General features: G+C 40.3%; 3 protein-coding genes across 5 annotated transcripts; 2 read left to right on the top strand and 1 right to left on the bottom strand.

Annotated features, from left to right (window-relative positions):
- Positions 1-749: 749 nt before the first annotated feature.
- On the top strand, positions 750-10,053 carry fgf6a (fibroblast growth factor 6a). The gene is made up of 3 exons (XM_038705830.1): positions 750-1,588; positions 2,169-2,272; positions 5,357-10,053. Exons 1-3 carry the CDS (start codon positions 1,243-1,245, stop codon positions 5,531-5,533), a joined length of 627 nt encoding a protein of 208 aa, XP_038561758.1. The 5' UTR covers positions 750-1,242; the 3' UTR covers positions 5,534-10,053.
- A 1,583-nt stretch (positions 10,054-11,636) lies between these two features.
- On the top strand, positions 11,637-13,969 carry LOC119893583. Its single transcript, XM_038705829.1, has 3 exons — positions 11,637-11,932; positions 12,289-12,392; positions 12,505-13,969. The coding sequence occupies exons 1-3, from the start codon at positions 11,701-11,703 to the stop codon at positions 12,886-12,888; spliced, it is 720 nt and encodes a 239-aa protein (XP_038561757.1). The 5' UTR covers positions 11,637-11,700; the 3' UTR covers positions 12,889-13,969.
- A 264-nt stretch (positions 13,970-14,233) lies between these two features.
- Positions 14,234-20,985, bottom strand: tigara (TP53 induced glycolysis regulatory phosphatase a). 3 transcript variants are annotated; one of them, XM_038705827.1, is made up of 7 exons: positions 20,780-20,902; positions 19,754-20,654; positions 17,420-17,457; positions 17,218-17,339; positions 16,802-16,879; positions 16,544-16,654; positions 14,234-15,323 (listed from the first exon to the last, which is right to left on the bottom strand). In XM_038705827.1, exons 2-7 carry the CDS (start codon positions 19,807-19,809, stop codon positions 14,937-14,939), a joined length of 792 nt encoding a protein of 263 aa, XP_038561755.1. In that variant the 5' UTR covers positions 19,810-20,654; positions 20,780-20,902; the 3' UTR covers positions 14,234-14,936. The 3 variants fall into 3 exon arrangements, with proteins under 3 accessions (XP_038561755.1, XP_038561754.1, XP_038561756.1); XM_038705826.1 differs by lacking the exon at positions 19,754-20,654 and having other exon boundaries at positions 20,780-20,985; XM_038705828.1 differs by lacking the exons at positions 19,754-20,654; positions 20,780-20,902 and adding an exon at positions 19,126-19,382.
- Between the last annotated feature and the right edge of the window lie 2,288 nt (positions 20,986-23,273).

Below are 23,273 nucleotides of genomic sequence, written 5' to 3'. Positions count from 1 at the left end.
CTAAGACTAAAGGCTGTCCACCAGTGATTAAAATTATGAAATAGTGCCATCCTTTGGAAATCTTGGGTAACTGATGTGTGCAAGAGCGCCTGCTGGTGCGCAACTGCACTGGGCCTCACTGGCGCATGGGCATGCTGCTGCTGGTGGCATTATCTATTACATGGAAAAGACGATAGGCTTTCATGTTGCAGGGAATGGCATGCTGACAATGTGTTCCATTTCATGACTGGCATGTCCAGCTTGCTCCTCATAGTTCTCACGAATGCACCATGAGGAATGCGTTGGTTCTGGTGCACTTGTACAAATGTGATACTTAATTAAAATGCCACTCTGGGCCTTCATTACCTAACCACGCTGCTGCAGAGCTGAGGGAGAGCCAGTGTATTGCTCACGGACACGTCAGCAGGGCGGATGCTGGCCGGCACTGAGGTCTTGAACCCTGATTTTAGCGGCTGAGGGGCGATGGACACCTTGCTGGCTCTGTGCCCCAGCTAATAAGTGATTCTAGGCCCAGAAGAACACAATTTACGGGTGAAAGTTCTTGAACGGGGCAGCAGAAGAAGCAGGACCACAAGAGCCCTGTCATTGCTCTCCGATGACAAGTGGGCCTGTTTTTACACCTTCCTTCTAAATAAGGAAGCTGCCTGACAGACATATGACCACCGACCCAATTTGGGAGCAGCCCCTTCGCGTCCCACGGCCGCTGAACGCCACCAATAAGCTTTCTCTGCTTCCAGACCAGCAGTGACAGTAGGCTATTCCCATCAACTCTCCACAGACTTGGTATTTTTCCTGCTGTCACCACCCTCTCTACCCTTGTATTGTCCCAGCGGTGGAGTCAGCATGATGTCATCTAGGGATGCGATAGCCCTGGCAAGGTTCAAACAGGGTTTTTGGTGAGTGGTAGAGGATCTATGCTGAACTCTTACCGAGAGAGAGACAGATAGGGGAAGAGCGAGAGGGAGAGAGGGAGAAAGGTAGAGTGTGTGTGTGTGTGAGAGAGAGAGAGAGGCGCGGAGGAGCTGCAAAACATGGTAATCACCACCATCACCATCACCTCCAGCTCTGCCGCGCACTCTCCCGTCTCCTCTCCTCCTCTGCACCGGGGCTTGCGTTTCATGCCCAAAGCCCTGATCTGCGCTCCCAAAATAACCCTCAGCCAGCATGCCGAAGGAAGCAAAACAAGAAGAGCGGTATTTTTAGGGTCATTAATTTTGACCACGTGGCCCGAAGGTAAACCGGATGGCCGTTGCGCAAAGGCTCCTCGTCAGTATGTCCTGCGAGGCCGGCACGCCGCACTGGACGCTGACCGCGGTGGTTCTCCTGGGCTTTCTGCTGGGGATCGTGTCAGCGTACCCTTTACCGAGCAGCAGGACAAATGCAACTTTACTGGAGAAACGATGGGAGACCCTCTTCTCCCGCTCTGTACTGGGGATCTCAGGGGAGAAACCGGAGCTGAACTGGGAGAGTGACTATCTGCTGGGCATCAAAAGAGTGCGGAGGCTCTACTGCAACGTGGGCATCGGGTTTCACCTTCAGATCCTCCCCGACGGCGGGATAAACGGTGCACATAATGAAAACCAGTACAGTGAGTTATACCTCCACCAATGTAATGCAATAAACATAAAAAAGAGTCAATAAGCATGGATCTGTGATGAGCAGGCTAGTGTATCCCCTCTATTCATTTGCATGATCATATGTCATCCGACTCTGGGGGAGAATTGAATTTCCTCCACGGCAAGACAAATCTATTAAAATAAGTATCCATCAGTGCTGAACACCCCCTTCCTCCCCCTTCCTCCCCAAGCTCAACCATGACATGAATGTATGGACGCTTTTAGACACAACTTATTTTTACGCAGCCCCGCGAGGGCGGTCCAGAGACCAATGGCCGTGCACGTCAATGCAATTACTGCAATTATTGCAATAACCAGAATGCGCTTAATTGACACGCGGCTGGGTGCAAATGTATGATGGGGTGAAAGATGCAGAACAAAGACTCGGCATGCTGCGCAGCAATCTGCAAGGTTACACCCATAGACGCAGAGAGCACTGTGCTACAGTCACCATTATAAACCACTGATCAGCCAGGATGATCGTTTGGCAGGCTATTTTATAATATACACATATATTTTACTCTAATGTTATAATTCTTTGTCTTGTATCAGGCCTAATAGAGATCTCTACGGTGGAGAGAGGAGTGGTGAGCCTATATGGGGTGAAGAGTGAGTTGTTTGTCGCAATGAACAGCCGTGGAAGGTTATACGGAACGGTAGGTATGCACTGTATTTCATTTATTGTCCAGCAATGTTAGTTAATGGGATCTTGAACACAAGACGCACTTGCAGGTCGGTCACAGTCACATTTCATGGATGGGACTCTATATCTAGCAGGGTGTGTTGTGAAATCCCATGTTAATTTCATCAGGAATTTATAAAGTTCTATTTAAAGCAAGTGTGCTAGGCCTGGTGGCCTATGGGTAAATAATGATGAGGTTAACAGATGCATGGTCCACGCGCCTGTAATGTGGTCGTGTGTGTGTGAGGAGGAGGAGGAGGAGGGAAAACCCCCTGACGCAAAGAAACCTGTCAGCAGAAATCGATTTTAACGGCAAAGCGCTTATTTGGCAGGGCGGTGCACATCTTGGGCGGCAAAGACTCAACTCACCCAACTCACCTCAACCTGCAACTTCTCCCACATATATAACCTCCAAAAAATAAATAAATCTTTGACTTATGCTTTATAAGTTTGCAATCTTTCTAAAAATGTTTCACTTCAGCATAACATCTGAGGTGTTTCCATGGTTGTTTGCTGCTCTCACCAAACTGCAGTTGTGCATGTTCTATTTCTGAGAAGCATCCAGTTATAGGAAACATGCTACCTTGTGTGAATTTGGCACCATCTGGGGTGTTGTGGGCATAGAGTCACTTCAATGCACAGCACCGTTTGGATTTTTCATGTTTGATACATCCTCAGAGAACACCTGCATTTAAAAGATGGAAACCCTGGTTCTCTGACTCAAACCTGATGGGAAGCGACTTAGAGCTTATTAGGTTATGGCAGATAAAGGATTTTGTACACGGTGTAACAGCACCAGTGAGGTGCAGGTTGTTTTTTCTTCAGGTTTTAAATGGCTGTACAGACAGCCACCTCTTACCAATTGTGAGAGGAAAATTCTTCTGAAGAATTCTTCAAAGGTGTAATAATAGCAATAATTGGCTGTAATTAAAACTTAAATGTAGTATCCCACAAATTCCCAGAATGCTGTGACAATGGTTTTATGGACATGTTAATTTAGGTTCCCAAAGGCCTTCATTTGATCCTGCGGCTGAATGTGTTGGGTGTTTTGTGTAGTCACTTGAAAAAAACAGGTTTTAGGAGAGAGAGGACTCTTTAGGTGAGGTTAAGATGTGTATACACCATATATGTATTTCTTATTTTTATCTTTTTACTCTTTACTTTATTGAATTCTTTCAAATCTTTTATTGCAAGCAGGTTTTTGAAGCATTCATGACCCCTTTATGTTTGTTTTTTTTGCCCTGATAACAAAGAAACTCAGTTTCAACTGTAACTTCTTATGGTTGAAATGATAATTTAGTTAAACCAGATCTTTTTGTCCTCATCACACAGACAAGTTGCATTTGTAGTTACTGGAGATAACCTTTAGACGATGTCATTCGTTTGCTTCTAGAGCAATGGCAGCTATTAATACATAAATGTTCCAGGTGGTGGGGGAGGAAACAATGTGTTTAGCAGAGCCCTGCTGACACATGGCTGCTGGTTTACTTGCTGTGGCCAACATATTTGACAGACAGAATGTGAGTCGGTTATCTGGTCATGAGTGATGAAGCGTTAGCTTGTGAGCAGGCTGATGATCTGATAAGAGATTGAATTAGGCCACATGGTACAGAGTATTTGCTCTGCTGCTCAAGCACAGCTTAGAGTAGCAGAGCAGTCATATTGTTCTTTCTTTAGAGATTATTTTTAATTGAGAGACTTTAAGTGGGAATTAGAGACTCTTTGGACTCTGTTACACTCGTACCTTGGTTAATTTAAATATGTCCTTGAGAGTTTAAGTAATAGTTTTAGGACATTTTGGAAAATAGGTTTATATGCTTGCTTGCTGAGAGTTAGACGAGACCACTCCCATACCACTCTCAGTCTGTTTAACAAGAAGCTGTAGCCAGGAAACGATTAGCTTAGCATAAAGACTGGAAATGCAGGGATACAGGCATACTTGTCTCTTACCAAAGGTAAAAATCTGGATCTACCAGCACCTCTACAGCTCACCAATTTGTTGTGGTTTTACGTGGGCTTATTTGCTATGAATTCAACAAACAAAATAAAACACGTTAATTAGTGGGCTTTAGAGGTGCTGGTGACATGTACGAGAGTTGGCAAGTACCAGTCCAGTGACACGCGTACCGGACGTTTAACATGTGGTAAACATTGTGAAATGGTAGTAGTTTGGTTAGGTTTAGGCAACAAAACCATTTGGTTAGGTTGAGGAAAAGATCGTGGTTTGGGTTAAAATAAGTACATTACCTTATCATGTCATGTGACGTAAGTCATCTACAAAAAGTCATCTATAATATGTCATATAACTTAAAACACGTCACCTTTGACTTTCACGGGACTCAAACCTCAGTCTCCTGAGTGAAAGTCCTTAGTTTACTTGACACCTAGTACATCCACCCCACTAACCTCGTTATGTTGACTTTGTCACTCTTTATGCCACATCACCTGACTTCTTTTGCCACTAGAGGTCGCAGCCTAACAAAAAACATAAATATGGATTGTAGTAAGTTACTGCATTATCGACTGGCCGCGTTCCTGGTTAGCATGGGCTGTATAGGCAGATTTTGTTACCTTATCATTACAGTGTCTCCTGGATGTAGCTGTCGCAACAAAGTGAATCAGCATATTTTCCAAAATATCAAACTATTCCTTTAAAGTTCAGCAGTTCAGTTTAATTTAAATTCAGGTCTTTTCTGGGAATAGACCAACACTTGATAGAACTTCCTTGTGTGTGGAAAATTACTTTCTAATAGTAGTTTATTTGGCTCACTGTGTATATTTCAATTAAATGAATACCTATTTTTAAAGGAGCAAATGTAATACACCTTTTAAAGTGGTTGTTGCTGCTGGGAGATTGCACAAAGATAACTTTACATTGTCAAAATTAATTTTTCCCATTGCTGTGCGTATCTAAATTTAGCTTTATATTGTTGTGCATTGCTCAGAATATTTTTAAAGAGCCTTTTAATGTTCTGCTATCATAGCTTCAAACTACAAAAGGTCTATTTCTTGAGCAGCTCATTAAAATTCACACTGTCTGTCTCTTTGTCCTCTCCAGACAGTCTTCCATGACGAGTGCAAGTTCAAGGAGAGCTTGCTCCCAAACAACTACAACGCCTATGAGTCTCTGGTTTACAGAGGCTCCTACATAGCACTCAGCAAGCATGGCCGAGTGAAGAGGGGCAACAAGGCCACCACTGCCATGACTGTAACGCACTTCCTACCCAGAATATGATGAGCAAAAACTGGCAATAACAAACTTATTTGCACATGTGGATTATTTCCCAGGTAACATAAATACCATATACGTACGTACAAACACAAAAGACAAAATGGACTGTAAAAGAAAGAAATACCACTATATCTGATAGTATTTATTCAAACTTTATATGTATATTTGGGTAGATTACTTTGTATTAGAAATGATGGAAATGCCATTCTTTGCTGCTTTTATGATTTTCATCATTTTTTGATATGAAGGGGATGGAGAGACGTCATTTATCCCCTCAGTTTTTATGGGTGCTTGCTGGAATTGGTCTTGCACTGTCAGCGGATGACAGTTGATCCTCTTGGAAATGAAATGGATACGTTATTACCTCAAAGCACCATATCCTGAGCAGAAGAGGAAGAAGAAAAAGAGAAATGTGTGCATGAAATTTGAGAATTGAGAAGAATGCCTGTTTACTTAAAATGTTAGTTTTTTTCGTTGTCATCCATCAAGGCCTTGGACATTTCCCAGTCTATGTTCGATTGTTACTGTCAGGGCAACTGGAGCACTTGCAAATATGACGGTGGTTTTTCTTGCTTCGTCATGAGGTGGCGGTGTCTTGAATTCTTACTTGCGGACCCCTTTGCCCTTGCATGTGAGAAATGTGGTGCTCAAGTCAGAAATAGGAACGAAACGCAAGTCATCACTCCCTCAGACACCACTGGGGGGCTTTAGCCCAATTCCTCGATGGCCAGAGGTTTCTCCACTTTATTTTCTTTCCATTATTAGATCAGTTAAGTAATTGAGACTCTATGCTGCACAGAACCCAGTGGAGCCTCTTGTTATTAATATGGAAAGCTAGATTTAGTCCACACCCCCCCACTATCATGTCCAAGGGAGCTTTGACAATCCCAGGTTTTACTTTTACAAATTTTGTAGCCAGATCGTCAGGCCAGATTGAGTGTGTACTATATGTGTGGGCATGTATTTATTTTATGTATGTATGTGGAATTGCTTGGTTTGAGAGCAGCTTAATTGGAAACGTTTTTTTTTCTCATTGTGGGAGGTGGGGGGTGGATAGACCTGACACTATGAAGCAAAATGTCCTCCATTTCTGTCTGTTGAATGTTATATTTCCCTCCAGTTCATACTGAGTTGGTGCAAACTGTTGCATCTGGTCTGTAGCTTTGATATTTTGTTGCTGATTTTCGTTTTGAGTTTATAGCAAAAATGACGATGGGAGCTGTTTGACTTTCACACTGGTTTGATGATATTTGGCACTTAAAGTAACGTGTTTATGCAGAAAGGAGTGCAGTTCCAGTGGATGGCACTCAGTTGTCGATTCACTGTAAACATGATGGTCTGCTGCATTCATTTGAAATAGTGTAAATATTCCAGTTTGGTTTAGAGAGAACTGGAACTGCTTTAGAGTTCACGATCCTGGGATTTATGAACACTGCTTAAGATAACCCAGTCTGACATTTAGATGATGTGGATAGGGCTCATGGATCCCAGATTTTTAAGCTATTTATGCATTTAGATTGGTCACTGAGTTACAGTACGGCTATGAGCAATGTTGCAAAAAGAAATTAACCAAATGGTTACATCAGCAATGTTCATTCAGGCTTTGTGTATGCAGCATACCATACTTGAATTCAACAACTGCTTGCGCTCCTCTTTCAAATACTGTAGTTTTCCATTGTGTAGACGAGGGGGAGGAGGACAAAGAGCAAGCGGAGTTGAAGATAGCAATGATGTACAGAGGACTTAAATGGGACTCTGCATGTGGCACTGGTTGTTTGTTTAACTTGGCGAGGATGTGGATAATGTGGGGTAAAATACCTGAGCATCAGACTGGTGGGGCCCCTCGTCAGTTGATGTCAGGCTGGACAGTCGGTGCAGGGCCCTTGGATTCCTGTCCCATTCATCTGAGCCATTTTTGTACCAAGGTCGAAGATGTGGGCTCTGTGTCCTGTTATTGATGTAGGCGTGTTTTCTGGTCCCTCTCAACGACTTTTACCTTGTTTTTTTTTTACGGAGCTCTGCACCTGTTTCTTGATCAAGACAAAAATGTCTTGTAACGGGCAATGAAGATATTAATGATTCTGCACCTTTCTTGTACTTCTGAGCGGAGTCTATTTAACGTTGAAATGAGGTGCGATTGAGCTCAATTTTGAATGACTTTGAATTAAAATATTATATTTTGGTACTTGATGGTATTTTGGTACCACCTGTCAGGCCAATTTGGTTGAAACATGATTAAAAGAAAGTAGCAAGGTCTCATTTATATGTTATCGTATTTTACCTCATGCTCTTTCTAAAATTTCTGTAATGCACTGACAAAATATTGATGAGCAATGGTTTACATGCCCTTTAAGCTCCAGCTTGTGTCTAGTAGCAGAGAGGAATGTGCAGTATCTGGTCAGAATGAGTGTGTATGTAAGCATGTGTGCGTGTGCGTGTGTCCAGCTGAGCACGCTCCTGTCATGTTCTGTTTCTGCCAAAGCGACAGTGGAGATGGTATCAGATCAATTTACCTTGAGTCAGGAATAACAGGGCATTGTCTGACTGTGCAAGCTGATGTACTGTACTCTCCTCACAGGGGAGGATAGAGACGAGAGGGATGGAGAAAGGCAACACAGAGGCCACTGAGGGATGTCTGTCAAAAGAAAGCACTGACTGTGGTTTGAGCTGGTGGTTTTGTAGCAAACGGCCACTAAATAAAATAAATAATCGAATGCTTCCAGGAACGGGAGACCTGAGTTAAACAGGTTGTCTGGCAGACTGAATACTGTGATCCAAGAGAGCGACTCGACACTTCCAGGATGTCATGTTTAATATTTTTTGAATACTGACACCTTGAGTGTCTTATTACTCATTTTGACTGATCAGCCGTTATCACATCACTATAATCAGAAAATGATCACTTGTAACTTTTTCTGGACAGGTTTTGTGGCAGTGAGGAGTTGCTTGGAAAAGGTATTTCGGCTAATTTGTCAAAATCTACAAAATCTTCATGGAGTGCAATTTACTTGTGCAGGGATATATGCCCCCCCCCCCCCCCCTTGCTATGTTTTCATCAAAACAAGCTGACATGCAAGATCAAAAGTACTTGTATTTGATGGCAACATTGTGTTTATTACTGTATGTGATTTCTGATTTAATATATGTTTCAGAGGTCGCTGTCAGCACAACAAGTGATGAGCTGTATGGCTGAATGGGAATTGTAAAGTTACAATGGCTCCTCAAGTGGTAGGGCACACCTGAGAAGTTGTTATTGTTTACAACAGAAACAACTTCACTTGGTGTCAGCTTTATCAACGCTGGACAATTGAAAGTTAAAAGGAAAGATTACTCTATTAGAAGCTCTACAACTTTTGCATGCTGTTGTTTCAAAGCAGAAAAGGTTGTACGATTTAACAGTGACTGGGAGAAGGTAGTTAATGGTAAGAAAAATAGCATCTTTCAACATTAACCCTCACGTCCTTAATTCCTCATTATGCATATAGAGTTACGAACAGACTCGGTATGTGTTAGCCCCTTTTATTAAGGATCCAGTGTCTGGATTTTGCCATTGTAATTATCATACCTGTTCTGCTGGTTTTAAAATGTGTTGGTTCACAGGGAACTGGAGGTCTGTGGGAGGATCTGGGATCAGACGTGTGTGTGTGTGTGTGTGTGTGTGTGTGTGTGTGTGTGTGTGTGTGTCCCTGTGTGCCAGCAGCCTTTGTGTTTCTCTCTCAGTTTTCTATTCCTGCACTGAGGGGAGAGTGCTTCCTCTGAGTCCCCCTCCTCTTTTTTAACATATACCTCACCTTCTGCCTTAGTTCCGATTATTGAAATGATTGTAAATTAGTTTGAAACAACAGACTTCTCCAATCATTTGTTTCTGAAAAATATGATGACGAGTAAGTAAAATACTATATGACAAATGGTTTTCCTTTTATTTTTGTACGTATGTGCTGTGCACAGCAGTCAACTGTATTCCTGAGATGATAATAAAAGACGTTTTGTAAAAGCTGTTGTGACTGAATGCTTTAAAGCTACATGTTTACATCGTCATGCTTCTTGACCCTGAATGACAGATTATTGCAGGCACTGAAATTTGTTAAACCTAGAGACAAAATCATGAATTACCATGAGTCAGTATGTGACGCCCTCTTCTGGTGAAGCTTGACAACAGGTAGAAGGGCAACATTTTAACTGATGTGTAAGTAAATGCAGATATAAATTAACCAAACTGAAACAGGAAATAGTACAAATTCAGTCACACTTTATGGATTCTTTTCTTAATCGTTGAGTTTAGTTTAAGCCTAGTACATTTCTGAACATAGCTGTAATTTAAAATAGACAGAGTTTTAGTCAGTACACAGCAGGTCAGCTGAATGTACAAAAATGTCACAAGCAAACATACAAGTCAATATATTTTAAGTATTTAATAATAAATTAATATTTGTTTGGGCTTAAATGGAGCAGGTCTTTCAAAGAAATTCATGTGAAAATAAACAAATGCTTCTCCAGCTCAACACAGCAAACTACAATAACAGCATCAGCATTAAAGTCCTTATATGGGCTCTGTCTGGCTTACAGAGTGAGAACACAGTGTAGTACCAAACCAAATCTGAAGGATGCTTTCTGTCGGGGGATATTTATCCCTCCTAGACTTACAGAGATTCACAATGTGGACCAGATAAAATTGTTGTTCACCCCTCTACACATGTGTGAAGATCCTATTGGATATTGGTTCAAAACAAGACACTATGCTTTCCTAAGTTAACCTAAATCACGTTGTGTGTCATTCAAGTCACATGCAACACTTTCTAAAGAGAGCCAGTCAGTCTGTCTTTAATGAAACAAAATAAAGATAATCTCAACCTTGGGTTACTTAGAAGATGAACCACAGAGTTCGGCCTTATCAAGGCAGTTGCATCAGTCAGTCGACCAAGCAGGCAGAGTGGAGAGACAGAGTCTGACCTACTGTTTTGGAGAGTCACAGGCTGTCTACTTTGGCTTAGTTTAGCTCAGCTACTGACCGTATCATGACCTGGGGAAACCTGTGTCATAGTACGCCTAAAATTCCTTCACACAGACCTTTGTCTCAATTTAGTATTAAATGACATATCACTCCAGGTATGTAATTTTCAGGAACCTGTAACATAAAGTGGTTCCCTAAATTCCTGTTAATGTCTGTTTCCCTCATCAATAAGTAAAATACTGTCACTACCCTCTTGAGTGCTACCATAATCCATTCTTTGTGGTATAATATTCTTCCAAGGAGCCTGAAATTGATAGATGCCTCTGCTCATAAATATGCTTTGTACATAGGCTGTACAGGAATACAACTTGTGAAAGTTCCTGTAAATATCATTTACAGCTCAGATTGTAAATATAAGCCATCTAATCACAAGTTGCCTTCAAAATGTCCAATCAAAATTATATCATAAACGTTTTTATAACCATGTTATTATTTGTCCTACATACGGTTTTTGTCAGGCGAAAGCATTCCATCTCTACAATGTCAACTTTAGAATATAATTGCTTTCGAAAGTTGATCAAAACTTATAGAAACAATCGTGAAGTCAAGAGCTCAGGGAATTTTCTAATTTTTTAAATGAGGTAAAAACATTAAAATCACTCAAAATTAGGCCACAAATCTATCTAACAAAAGAAATATCTACTTTCGTGAAAGAAAGTGAGAGGCAGAGGACTGTGTGTACAGTTCATTAAGAAACGGGGTATGAGTCATTCTCCTTGGATGTCAGCCAACATACTTTGAAACAACAGATTCAAATCTTCATTAAGAATCAGTAATTTATACCTAAGCTATAAAGGTATAATTTACTGACATGCGTGTACAATGTCAGGTTTAACAACAATCAACACAGGCTGATGAAGTGTGTGCCAGAATCAGACATGAGTAAAGTAGAATCTTCGTTGGGTTTTAAAAAAAGTTTTTTTTAGATAAGTTTTTTTTAGATAAGATAAATTGTATTTTTACCAGCTAGAACCTGCAGGAATTCCACCTCAGCAGCCTCTAACCGTGGAAAAACAGGTTGGCCATGAGTCATTTAAATGAGTTTGTCATGGTGAATGAGCTAGTTTAACGGCCCTCTGTTTAAATAGACCTGCTGGACTTTCTCCTCCTACAGTAGCTGCCAGCACACCAAACTGAACAGTCGTGCTGTAAAGACACTATGGCATCCCCGTTATTCATGCAACCGGCTTTCTTCTCACTCATACTGATTGCCGTACATAAGTCTGTACCGGTGGATTGTACAACGAGGCTCCAAGACCAAGAACAACTTTTACAACACCAGCAGAGCAGCTTTAACACAGGAGCATATTCGGATACATCCGCTGGTACGGGAGGTTTCTACTTGGAGCTGAGCGGATCAATGAGAAAAGGCATTCACAGACACTTTCTGGGTAAGTCTGCCTATATGCAGAAAAACACAACTATTCCACTTACATTTAGTCTATAAATTTAAGTCTTTTAAATACTAATCGCATTTATGTCTTCATCCAGCTTAGTTCATTTCATTTTTTAGAGGGCAATATTCTAAAGTAATTGGTAAAACATGTTTGGAAAGACATTCAGCATGGCACATTTCTGGATAAACTTACAAATAAATTCGAATTTATGTGTCCAAAGCATATTTTGCATGTCATCTATACAAGCTAACAAGACTTCTGGCAGCCAGTCACCTTCATGTTCAAACATGTTTCTAAAACTGTTCTATATATATATATATATATATATATTTAAACCTGTTTGCTTACAGTTATTTTGCCAGCAACAACAGACACAAGCTACGTTGTGTCAATATTTAATTTGAGAAGAAAACGGTTCCTCTGTATGGACTTAAAGGGAGATCTGTACAACTCTGTGAGTATTTTTTTTAGATGAACTTAAATTGAGTGAAGTCAGGAAATAAGTGCAGGGAAAACAGCAACATTAAACTTGTTTTATTTGGTTGTTTCTTTTTCCTTCTCAATAGAGGCAAAAGGACAGAGATTGTCTCTTCCAGTGCATTTGGTTAGATTTGGCAAACCACCGTGAAGTGCTCATGGGACGCCGGCTGCTCAAACTGGAGGGAGCAGAACTGCGAGTTGCTCACCAGGAGCCACCTGAACCTCCATTAGCCCTGGTGAAGAAGTTCTACTTGGTTAAGAGACAGAGGAGGAGTGAGTATGTGAACCCCTCTGATCCTTTAAGATCAGAGTCACATCCCTCACATTCTGCCAAGCCTGACCAGGATCAGGCCGGCGCTGTATCTAAAGAGACCATCACCTTCTGTGACGACCCCCTGCGGGTCTTACAGCCCAACGGGCCTGTCAGTCCTGTCAAGACTAATATTGCAGACCGAGCAGAACAAGACTAAGATACTGAACTTGGGTTTAATAAGTAAAAAGTCAAGAGGGGCTGCAAGTCTTTGTGTTTGTTCTGAAAACTCACTTTACATTTAACTGCACAGTGGGAGTAGATACTTCTTGACACCTTGTCCTGCATTTGTGGACCTCAGTATTCGTGAGAGCCATAGAATGACTTGTAACGAGCTGCTAGAGTCAAACTGATCCCAGAGGGTTTGTTATTTTATGAGGTCACACAAAAGCATTAAACAACTTCTGAGAAAAGAGATAGCATTTTATAAAAGCCTTGAATCAAATATTTCACAATTTGTTTTGATGGAACTATTATGCTTTGTAATGGCCTCATAAACAGTGTTACATAACGGCGGCTCTTCTGTTTGAATAGCAGGTGAAGGATAAGTCTGGCAACATTCGACATAATCATGCAGCAAGTTTGGTCCCGGTCCTGCTGTCCTTTAACCTCTTGTGTCAGTTAAATTTTAAACCTTGGGCCAGATGTGGCAATGTTTGTTTTGCATTTTTAAAAATGTGCAATTTGTAAGTAATTATGAGTATTTATAGGTTAATTTGTTGACGCAGTAATGCTTTAAAAACAGGAGTTTTAAAAGCAAACAAACTGGGGGAAAAAAAATCACCCGCCATTTGCAGCAATAAAGGACAGGATCAAATGATGTCAGGTGCCGGACACCAATAGTCACAGCAATGAAAAGGTATTTATTTATTGAAATATGTTAAATGACTTCCTTCCTAGCCTACTGTTTTATTATTTATATATTTCATCTTGTGTTATTTCTGATGTGGACAAATAAACTGTAACTATTCTGCTGAGTGTCTTGTCGGCTGTACTGTATACCATACTATATGTGTCCGTGAGGCAGCAGTATGACACAGCATGAAGGAATTGCACCCTTTAGAGACTCTGTCTTTAGTTGTTGCTTCCATGATCACATATATATGTAACTTCCTTTCTAGCAAATTGTAATGGGAGGGAAAGAGAGGAACTGGGAATGAAAGCGGGTCTTGTGTCTTTTCCTCTCCGCTTGTATTCATGTTTTCTTTGGGGTCCATTAAAACAAGTGTAAATCACCTGTACATGCCGCAGCAAAGTTTCTTTTCAACATTCCTGACCAGGTTACGGTGATCACAATTAACAATGTCTCACAAACATTTTGGCCCTGACTTACTAGAACAACAAATAAATGGCTGCACATTATTTTGCCCACCAACCAATTATTTTCCAAGTAAAAGGCCACAAAAACCACATGGTTATTAAGCACGCAGCCAATTGGTTATGTAACTGGCAAACATTAGCCCTGAACAAACAATGTCCAAATGAGATCAATGCAGACGAGAATGTAAATGAAGAAGCACTTTTACTGAAATGAAAACGTTCCAGGCTGTGTGTCTATATAAAGAGAAATGAGAACCAGCGTAGACTGAATGTGGATGTTTTATCAGAAAAAGACTTCTTCTATTCCTGTTGGCAGGTTTCCACAGCTACATTTCCTTCTTTAAGAAGAAAACTAAACTGCTCAAGTCTGACAGTATTCCTACATAATGAAGTGTTTCAATTACAGAATCCCAGTGACAACAGCCATTGAATCTGTTTGGGCTTGTTGACCAAGTGTTAACACACAACAATGACAAAGTCAACACTGTTGCAGTTGCAACATATGCACTATATGTATTATTTAATCCATATCTTGGTCAGTATAAACTGGATTTCTGAATTCAGTTAATTTAAGTATTGTGTAATGTTTTCTTAACATAATGCCACTGTTAAACTATACAATAATAAACAGCACCTCAACACCTGACATACACGTTTAAAAAAAAAAAAATTCTGTTGTCAAAACATGCTTATATTGAGCAAACAAGAAAAAACTTTGGCGTCAATTTTAAAATTTGAATAAACTGTACTGTGAGGTGATTGAGCACCAAATGAAAAATAAATACAGAACCTCTAAATAATATAACCTACAATATTATCAAACTCAGTGTTGAGTCTCTTAGTTATCTCTTTTACATTTCTTAAAAACCTCCGTTCATCTAGCTCCTACTATGTGACATGGTCCCCTCTGTGAACAAACACACAGCGGATCCCTGACAATTTGAACCTGTCGTCCTCTTTTGTCATGATTAATATAAACCGACACAGACCTGTGTTAGGACTCAAAGAGAACATATGTGCTTTGTCAGAACCCGGAGGCAAGGAGCAATGTAACTCCTCCACAAAGTAGCGCACTGCCACACACATGTAGGCCCCATGGGTGACAACCAAAGCATGGACAGAGAGGCCCCTGACCCCATCGTCTGCCTTTCCCTCCACAGGAGACGTTTCTGGTGGAGTGGATGAGGAGGTTTCATCCCCCCCTCTGTCGTGCCAGTGTTCGACCCCAATCTGCTGGAGCACTTTCTCCAAAAATGCTTTGACCCGCTCCTTCACCTGAACAGAGCAAACATCTGTTACAAACTTCACCGTGCTTCTCTTGCATTTGCTTTCTACGCACACGCACACACAGTCCTCCCACACAGCCTCTAACAGAAATAGCACAAAGCCAAGTGGTGACTTTTAAATCAGGTGTAGTGACGAACACTCTTGTTGGACAGTGGAAGGGCATGCACTTTGACCCTCCTGATTCACAGCAAGTGCTCTGGCAGATAGAAAAGAAATAAAATCATGTGGATGCAAAGATGCCCTGAGCATGTGTACGCCCATACAGAGAAAGTGATTTACTGAGGAGATAAGTGTTTTCTGTCACTCAGTAGTGGTGTGTGTACATTGTTTCACGGAATTCAGATCGGATGGTCGGATCCAGATTGGGAGTGCAACAGATGAGTGTCCCATTTTCCCAAAGCATCTTAAGGTCAAGATGATCTTTCCAATTGTAAGTCTGTGGGCTAAAATAATTTTAGTATTAAAGGTTCAATACCAAGAAAATGATTTAAAAATAAATCTAAAGATTTTCATTCACCCTGCAGTGTTTGGCAGTGCAGAAGGTTTTGGTTTTATAAGCCAACATTTATGGATATCTATCCTTCCAGAAGCAAGGTCCTTGTCAAATTAAAGTCTTTGGTATTTCATTATAATTATTATTATTATTTGTAATTCATATAGATAAAAAGCCACATAAAATATGTTTTCTGTTTGATTTCTATTTTCTATTTTATTCAATGTTGTAAGGCAATTAAATATGAAAACTTTAAAAGGTGTAAATACTTTTTTGGGCAATAGCCAGTAATAAACTGAAAGACAGTAAATACTTACTGAAAGGGCACAAAGATTATCGGATATGATGATGAGTCGATACTGATATACATACGGAATTACTGCTATGGAGCAACATGTTTTATTTTCAGTGTGGGAATATCAATAAGAGCACATTAAAACATGAAAATCACATCAGTGTGTAATAAATAAATTAAAAGTTTTTGCTTTAACACAGTTATTGGCACCCTGTGTAGAGCATGACTTGCTGTAAAGAGCCAAGCATCACAACTAACTATAAGCTTCTAAGAAGAGAAAGAGAGCAAAGAGAGATATACAAATACAAATAGTAAAAAATAGTGAGGAGGACAGAAAGGGAAATAAATTATGCCCACATAATTAATGAAACGAGAAACAGATACTTGACCCTTCTACAACAGCTACAACCCAAGCCTCACCTGCTCCTGGGTCTCCCCCTTTGGAGGGGTGAAGCCTGGAAACGACTGACCAGCCGCCTTGGCCATCTCCCTCACATCTTGCACCCGTCCGCCCTCTGCTGTCCCGAAGCTCTGAAAAATAACAAGTCATTGACTGGATGACTCAGGTTTATTTATCAATAAGTAAATATATCTACTTTCTATGTAAGGACATGTTTATGTGAGAAAAAAAACGTCTGCGATAAAGTTGTAAAATCACAAAAAAGATATGCTACTCACAATCTCTTTAAGTAAAGGGTCACACGCCATCTGTAGACCAGAACAGCTGCTGTTGTGTTTCATTATTGTTTCAGCAGTCTGGAAGAAATAATACACAATCATCTCATCACATAGTGACATTCTGTGACATACTGCTGTTAGCGCTCTACAGAAAGAAGAGGGGATGTTTTCCCAGATGTGAGTTTCTTGATTTAAAGACACTGTTTGCTGTTTTTTATGATTTATACTAACTAACTATCACTCTATGATTAATATTGCTCACAGGAACAAATGTCATAAAGTGAGATGATGAATACATCATTAGTATTTCTATTACATCTGATCACACAGTAGAATAAGCAAACCTGCAGTGTTTTGATTCAGTTTTCATCTTAAGATTCAGAGCTTGCTCCTACTCTAAAACTAAAGCATCGTACCTGCTGGGCCCGAATCATGTCACTGACAAACACGTTGCTGAACTTGACATCTTTCAGGTAACGGCCTGCAGCGTCGGCCTGCTGCAGGCCGATCTCAGACAAGGGTGAATCTATAGCCTGGCCTGTGTGGAGGAAAAGGGATGAGTAAGTATGAGTTTTTGATCTCATGTTTTGAGTGAATATATCTTCAATCAAACTCTACCTTGTAGCAGGCCGTCTTTATTGTACTGTGTTTCCCCACTGCAAGAAATAAATAATTTATCAATGTCAAAGTACAGGAGGTAATGTCATTAACAGATTAAAGAAGCTCAGAGAGAGACTGTCAATTTTAATTAATTTCTCTTATCATAGATATACGTAATAGAGCCCGACCGATATGGGATTTTTAAAACCCATACCAATTTGGATATTTGAGGAATTTAAAATCCAATATATCAGGTGATATTCTTTTCTCTTTTTTTTTTCCAGAAACACATAACATAAACAAAGTTCATCTCTAACATTTGTTATATTTTATGAGACCTCACCAAGTTAACATGAGATAATACAGTTTAAAGACTGTTTTTTTAAATATTGTTGTAAGTAGTACTTTGAACAAAAGTACAGCTGATTATGTCAGCTGGTTGCCGTATGGTAGTTGCAGAGCGCCCTCTGTTGGACAAACTATGCAACAACAACAATCATGACATGTTTGAAGGATCCCCCTTCCTCTCTCCGTTTCTTTTTTAATTGTCATTTATCAAGTGTTATAAACAGCAATATCAATTTATCAGGAATTTGCTGATATGGGCCGATTATACTGGTAGGCCGATTAATCAGTCAGATTCTGTTTCGCAGAAGGACATTTTAGTAGGGCAGATGGTCAAACCTGGCTCCTGTCGTTGCAGGACTATAGCCACTGCTCCACTATAGTTATACTCTTTATTAGAAGTTACTTTGGCAGTGTTAAATACGAATGCAACAAATGATTATTTCATCACTAATTACTTTTTGATTTGATAAACTAAACGTTAAGTTAATGAAACATCAGAAAATAGTGAAAATGCCTTTCACAATTTCCCAGAGCCCGAGATAATTGAAATTCTTGAAATGGCTTGTTTTGCCTGACCAACAGTCCAAAACCTGAAAATAACGTAATTTACAATTAAATAAAAAAGATGCAAATCTTTACATTTGAGAAGCTGGAATCATTTTTTTTTGTCTGATTATTGACTTAATTATTAAAATATCAAAATGCTTTCCAGATAATTTTCACCTGCAATGTCCTAAAGATTCTGGTATTCATTTTATAAGAGGGGGCAGACCTTCATTCCTTGATAAATTCTGATCTCTGGTGGTCCCGAGGAGACACTGCAGCGTCCACAGACCGCAGTCTGAACCAGGATTGAATGAACTGAGTAGGCCTACTTATGAAATAAGGTGGACTGGGACAGTGGAACAAAGTTCATATGTGTTTGCTAGCTGCTCAGCTGAATCTGTCCCTGTGTACAGATAGCTATGATGCTGATGTTATTACAAAATCAGGCTAGGTTAAAAATAGAGGCTGCCCTGACACTGCCAGGAGCTCTTTGTACATGTCAGTAATGTAATGGTACACTATGTGACTATGACTATGTGACACCCATGCTAGGGTTTGCGACTAAGCTAAAGCTAAATAAATGCAGACAGACTTAGGTCATGTCACTAACTAGTTTTAAAATAGGCTACCGGTAAGTTACTAGGCTTCACGAAGAAGCCTACACAATATATCAACATAATGTGACTATATTACAAAAGTACTTTATCATAACTAGGTAAAAGTTAGGTCCACGGAGAGGATATAAAAATGTTTATTGGTTTATTCATGCATATAGCAGCAATACACGGAGCCTCTGCGCTAAACTCAATGTATGAATCAAATGCACTTACTGTCGAACCAGGGTTAACCCAAATGTTAGCGCTTTCATGCTCTGGAAGTTAACGATGGAATAATAACGCACTGGCGGTGCGGTAGTTTGAAGACGAGTGCAGAAAGTGTATGCGTCTCGCGCATGGTCTCGCGCCTTGAAAGGAAATTAAGTTTACGTTCACAGAAATGTGTCCCACTCCGGTCTATAGGGCTGGAAGGAGCCACAGATTTTATATAAGGAACAGTGAATGATTGCGTTACTTTCACAGCAACGCAATCATCTTACCTGAAGAGAGGCTATGAAATCCTTAAAGTTCGCGATTCGAGCGCACCACATTGGTGAATTTAGCGTTAGGATAAGACAACGCCCGGTTTTCAAAAGTGTTAACTTTTATATACCAAATATGTATATGGAAATTCCTTTATTATATTCGCAGGAACCTGTCCCCTAAAAGTAAAAAAAAAAAAATCTGACAAAAAATATAATTAAATATTGTGGAAATTAATGGAAAAACAGTAAATAAATAATTCCTGACAACAACAGACATTTGAGTTCAGGAACTATGACTCCACACAGACCGATTTTTTTTACCCTATCAATTTAGAGATTTTCCAAAGTAAAAGTCCCATATTTTTAACATGGCTTACTTTGTGAAATTTGAAGCGCTGTAAAAACACAATTGCTCTATAATTTTACATAGCATGGAACGTTATTTTTAGGCTACTTATGTTACTTATCCTTTCACATGTTTTATTGCCCGCAAAAAACTGAATGGACATTGAATGAAAAGGAAGTTTCATGGACACTATAATATTTGGCCACTTTAAAGCTACTGCAGATCCCACAAAGGAATACTTCCGGATTTCAATGTAAAGGATGGCGTGGGCTTTCATTATTTGCTATTAAGGAACACAACAATGCATGTTCGTTCAAAAATTAAAGTAAGCAAACTGGTGGAGTCCATTACAATTAGTTTTTGAGTAATCAGATTGTTTTTTTGATATTGGACAGTAATCCAAAGCTTAAGAAATTGTATTGATTAATACAGTTATATTGATATGGTTAAATATAGAGAAAGAAATGTAGCCTGTATTACAATATCATACCTGACTTATTAATTTAATTTAATTGTATTTTATTCCAGCCTTTCTGTCCAGCTGAGGGAAAAGAGGTGTTCCGCTCCGTCCTGAACACAGACTGAACATCCATGAGGTACCATATTTTGCTCACACATAGCAACTTGGCAATCACAAGGTAGCCCCGCACTAAAGCCTCCCCTGCTTTCTGGTCTATTTTCCTCTAAATGGGACCATAATTTACTAAATGAACATCATACTGTGTTGAAGAAGACTAACAACTGAGACCATGAAATCATTAGAAAAGTGTTTACTGAAGTAATAGATCAGCTGGGAAGTAGCCACATTTTCTCATAGACTTCTATACGATCCAGTGGAGTCGCCCCCTGCTGGCTGTTAGAGAGAATGCAGGTTTGAAGCTTCACTTTTCAAACCTGGAGGTTCCTTCTTGGTGAGGACACAGAGCTGCTTTCTGGTTTCACAAATCAGACACATTAAATATAAAATTTTCCATTGTACTTTTGGACCAATCAAAGAACGAGACGCAGATTCAGGTTGTCCTCACACAGAGGAGCAGGTGGAGGTGGGGCTACGTACTGACGCGCTGCTGGAGGTGCTCTCCTCCTCATTGTTGGGGGGTGGAGCCACTTCTTTCCGGGAGCCAGGCGATGGGGCTGGAGCCTTACGGCGGGACTTGGGAGGCTTGGTCTGGGAGTCTTCATACTCCTCCGCCCGGGCGAACAGGTCGATGTACCTGCAGGAGGAGGAAGTCGTATTATTAGCCACCGCAGTGATGTCACCCGTCAGTGTGTGTGTGACTGTGTGCGTACCTTATCTTGTGGACCTTGTCACAGCTGGCCTGAACCGCCAGTTCAGAAGTGCTTTCAGGAGTTTGTACATGAGTTACATAAACATTTAGCTGACGCTTTTATTCAAAGCTACTTACAATAGCTTTATATGTCAGAGGTCGCACGCCCCTGGAGCAACTAGGGGTAAAGTGTCCTGGTCAGGGACACGTTGGTGTACGTGTCACAATGGGGAATTAAACCCGGGTCTCTCACACCAAAGGCATATGTCTTATCCACTGTTCCATCACCACCCCAAGAAAAAATGTTCCATCACCACCCCCAGAGAAACAGACAAATTCATCCGCAGCCACCTTTCACTTTGGCTGAAGCGGACCGCACCAGGAGCGTCAGTGACCACAGTGAGGAGTGTCAGCAATGTCTGGTTCATCTTTGCACTGCAAAATACAAATAATCCAGTTATGAGAATAATTATAAAAGAAAGCTAGCACTGCATACTCATCGGTGCCCCCCGCACACTTAAAAGCATATTTTTTTTATTTTTCCCAAGCCTGTTTTGATACAATACTCACATGCCAAAATGTTAAGAGTTACTGGTGGTGATTCCTTCTGTCTATACTGACTCTATAACGCTTTATAATCTGACTCAACTGTAAGAGAATGAGGACAAAATTCTAAAGTTCATTATAAACAGTTATGAGACTTCAGTAGACCGTATGGCGCCTGATCATGGATGGAGTTGGTCTCTTGGACAGATAGAAAAATAAAAAGTCATGCTCAGCACATAAAATCTGAGCGAAATTGAAGATTTTCTGTCTTGGGTTATGCGTTCAGAGCAGCCCAGGAATTTAAAAATAAGCTTGTAAATTGCATTTAAAGTGATCATGTACCGGAAAACTGCAAATGAGACAATTGAAAGTAGCTGGCATTGAAAAGAAAGGAAAATGCAGGGTCATCCTGCAAATTTATTTAACCTAACCTAAGATTGTGTGGCTAAGAATTGAGTTTGCCAATCAAATATATTTTACACTAGACTAATTGTGTAATATTTCATCATTTGGCTTCTATCTGAAGCAACATTAACAAGGAGCAACCCCAGATGGAAAATCATAAGTGTTTGTGACTGTCAGCCAAGGCGTTACGTTAGCATAACAGGAATGCGGCGAACTGATCCACAATTTTGTGACGTTCGAAGCTGGGACGTCACAAAAGCGTCACGTCAGCGCTCACGCGTAATGTCATGTATATGTTGGCGGCAACACGCATTTTGTGAAAGTAAAACGAGCATCGACGTTGCATGGCCATCCACATTGCAACATCCCGTCACTGAACTGTGGTAAGTCTCTCCTACATGTTAAACCATTGTTTTGTATTTTAACAGAAGCAGTGTTGTAGAATAACTTGATATTGATGTTCACCATGAACTCCAGCTGGCTGGTTTTATCTTTAAACAGAATTCCGAAGGGCTAAAGTGACCGAGTTGACGGCTAGCTTAAGTGTGCCATTAAATTGAGAAGCTAAGTAACTTACTAGTTAATGTCAAACTAGACCGTGTTGGCAAGAGGTAACGTTAACATTGTCATCGGGGAAGAGTGATTTTGTTGCAATATTTGGAATCTTTCATATCAGTTAAAATGTCCATGTGTGAGGAGTTGGCTAACATTAAACAAGCTAACTTAAGCTTGATGTACTGTAGATTTCCCTGCCTAACAATTCGCGGGCATTCTTACAAGGACGTAGCAAATTAGTGTAGCATGAATAAGTAACTGCCTATTTAGTAGTAAGTAGCGTTAACGTTACCTTACTGATTTACTTTAACAGCTGTTGCGTTTTGAGATTTTGAGAAAGGATCGAGAGGCTCTGTCCAAAATTAACAAAAAGATTTAATTACAAAATTGGTGAATAAAAAGATGGCATTACAGAACAAACAAATAACACTGCAGTGGACTGAAAAGTTGGTCCTCCTTTCAGATTTACAGCTTTCAGTCAAGTCCTAACAGACTAAGCTAAAGCCGCCTCCAGCAGTGGACTGAAAAGCTGCTTCTCCTCTCAGATCCACGGCTTACAGTCCGGATTCTCACAAAATTAGTTGTTTATATCCTCCAGGTATGTGGGCGGGTCCTTTTGCCTCCACATGGCTTCGGTCCATAGTCATTGGTTGTTTGGTTGGTTTCTTTGTCACCCAATAAGGAAGGGTGTACCATTATTGTATTCATTACTTTTGGTCAGACAAAAGAGCGCCGATCCCAGAGGAGAAACCCCTCTTTATTCTCCAGGAATAAACA

Source organism: Micropterus salmoides, unplaced genomic scaffold (genome assembly GCF_014851395.1).
Source record: "Micropterus salmoides isolate LMB-PRFRI ecotype aquatic unplaced genomic scaffold, ASM1485139v1 Ms_hic_scaffold_8, whole genome shotgun sequence".
Classification (NCBI taxonomy): Eukaryota; Metazoa; Chordata; class Actinopteri; order Centrarchiformes; family Centrarchidae; genus Micropterus; species Micropterus salmoides.
The sequence above is the reverse complement of the archived record's forward strand: the minus strand, read 5'-3'. Positions and strand labels throughout refer to the sequence as shown.

Coding starts and splice junctions, on each gene's coding strand:
- tigara (XM_038705826.1), bottom strand. CDS start 20,904: ATGAAGACTCCCAGACCAAGCCTCCCAAGTCCCGCCGTAAGGCTCCAG. Junction 17,458..20,779: donor GCACCTCCAGCAGCGCGTCA/GTACGTAGCCCC, acceptor TATTTCTTGCAG/TGGGGAAACACAGTACAATA. Junction 16,880..17,217: donor ACATGATTCGGGCCCAGCAG/GTACGATGCTTT, acceptor TATTTCTTCCAG/ACTGCTGAAACAATAATGAA.
- fgf6a (XM_038705830.1), top strand. CDS start 1,243: ATGGCCGTTGCGCAAAGGCTCCTCGTCAGTATGTCCTGCGAGGCCGGC. Junction 1,589..2,168: donor ACATAATGAAAACCAGTACA/GTGAGTTATACC, acceptor GTCTTGTATCAG/GCCTAATAGAGATCTCTACG. Junction 2,273..5,356: donor GTGGAAGGTTATACGGAACG/GTAGGTATGCAC, acceptor TGTCCTCTCCAG/ACAGTCTTCCATGACGAGTG.
- LOC119893583 (XM_038705829.1), top strand. CDS start 11,701: ATGGCATCCCCGTTATTCATGCAACCGGCTTTCTTCTCACTCATACTG. Junction 11,933..12,288: donor CATTCACAGACACTTTCTGG/GTAAGTCTGCCT, acceptor GTTTGCTTACAG/TTATTTTGCCAGCAACAACA. Junction 12,393..12,504: donor AGGGAGATCTGTACAACTCT/GTGAGTATTTTT, acceptor CCTTCTCAATAG/AGGCAAAAGGACAGAGATTG.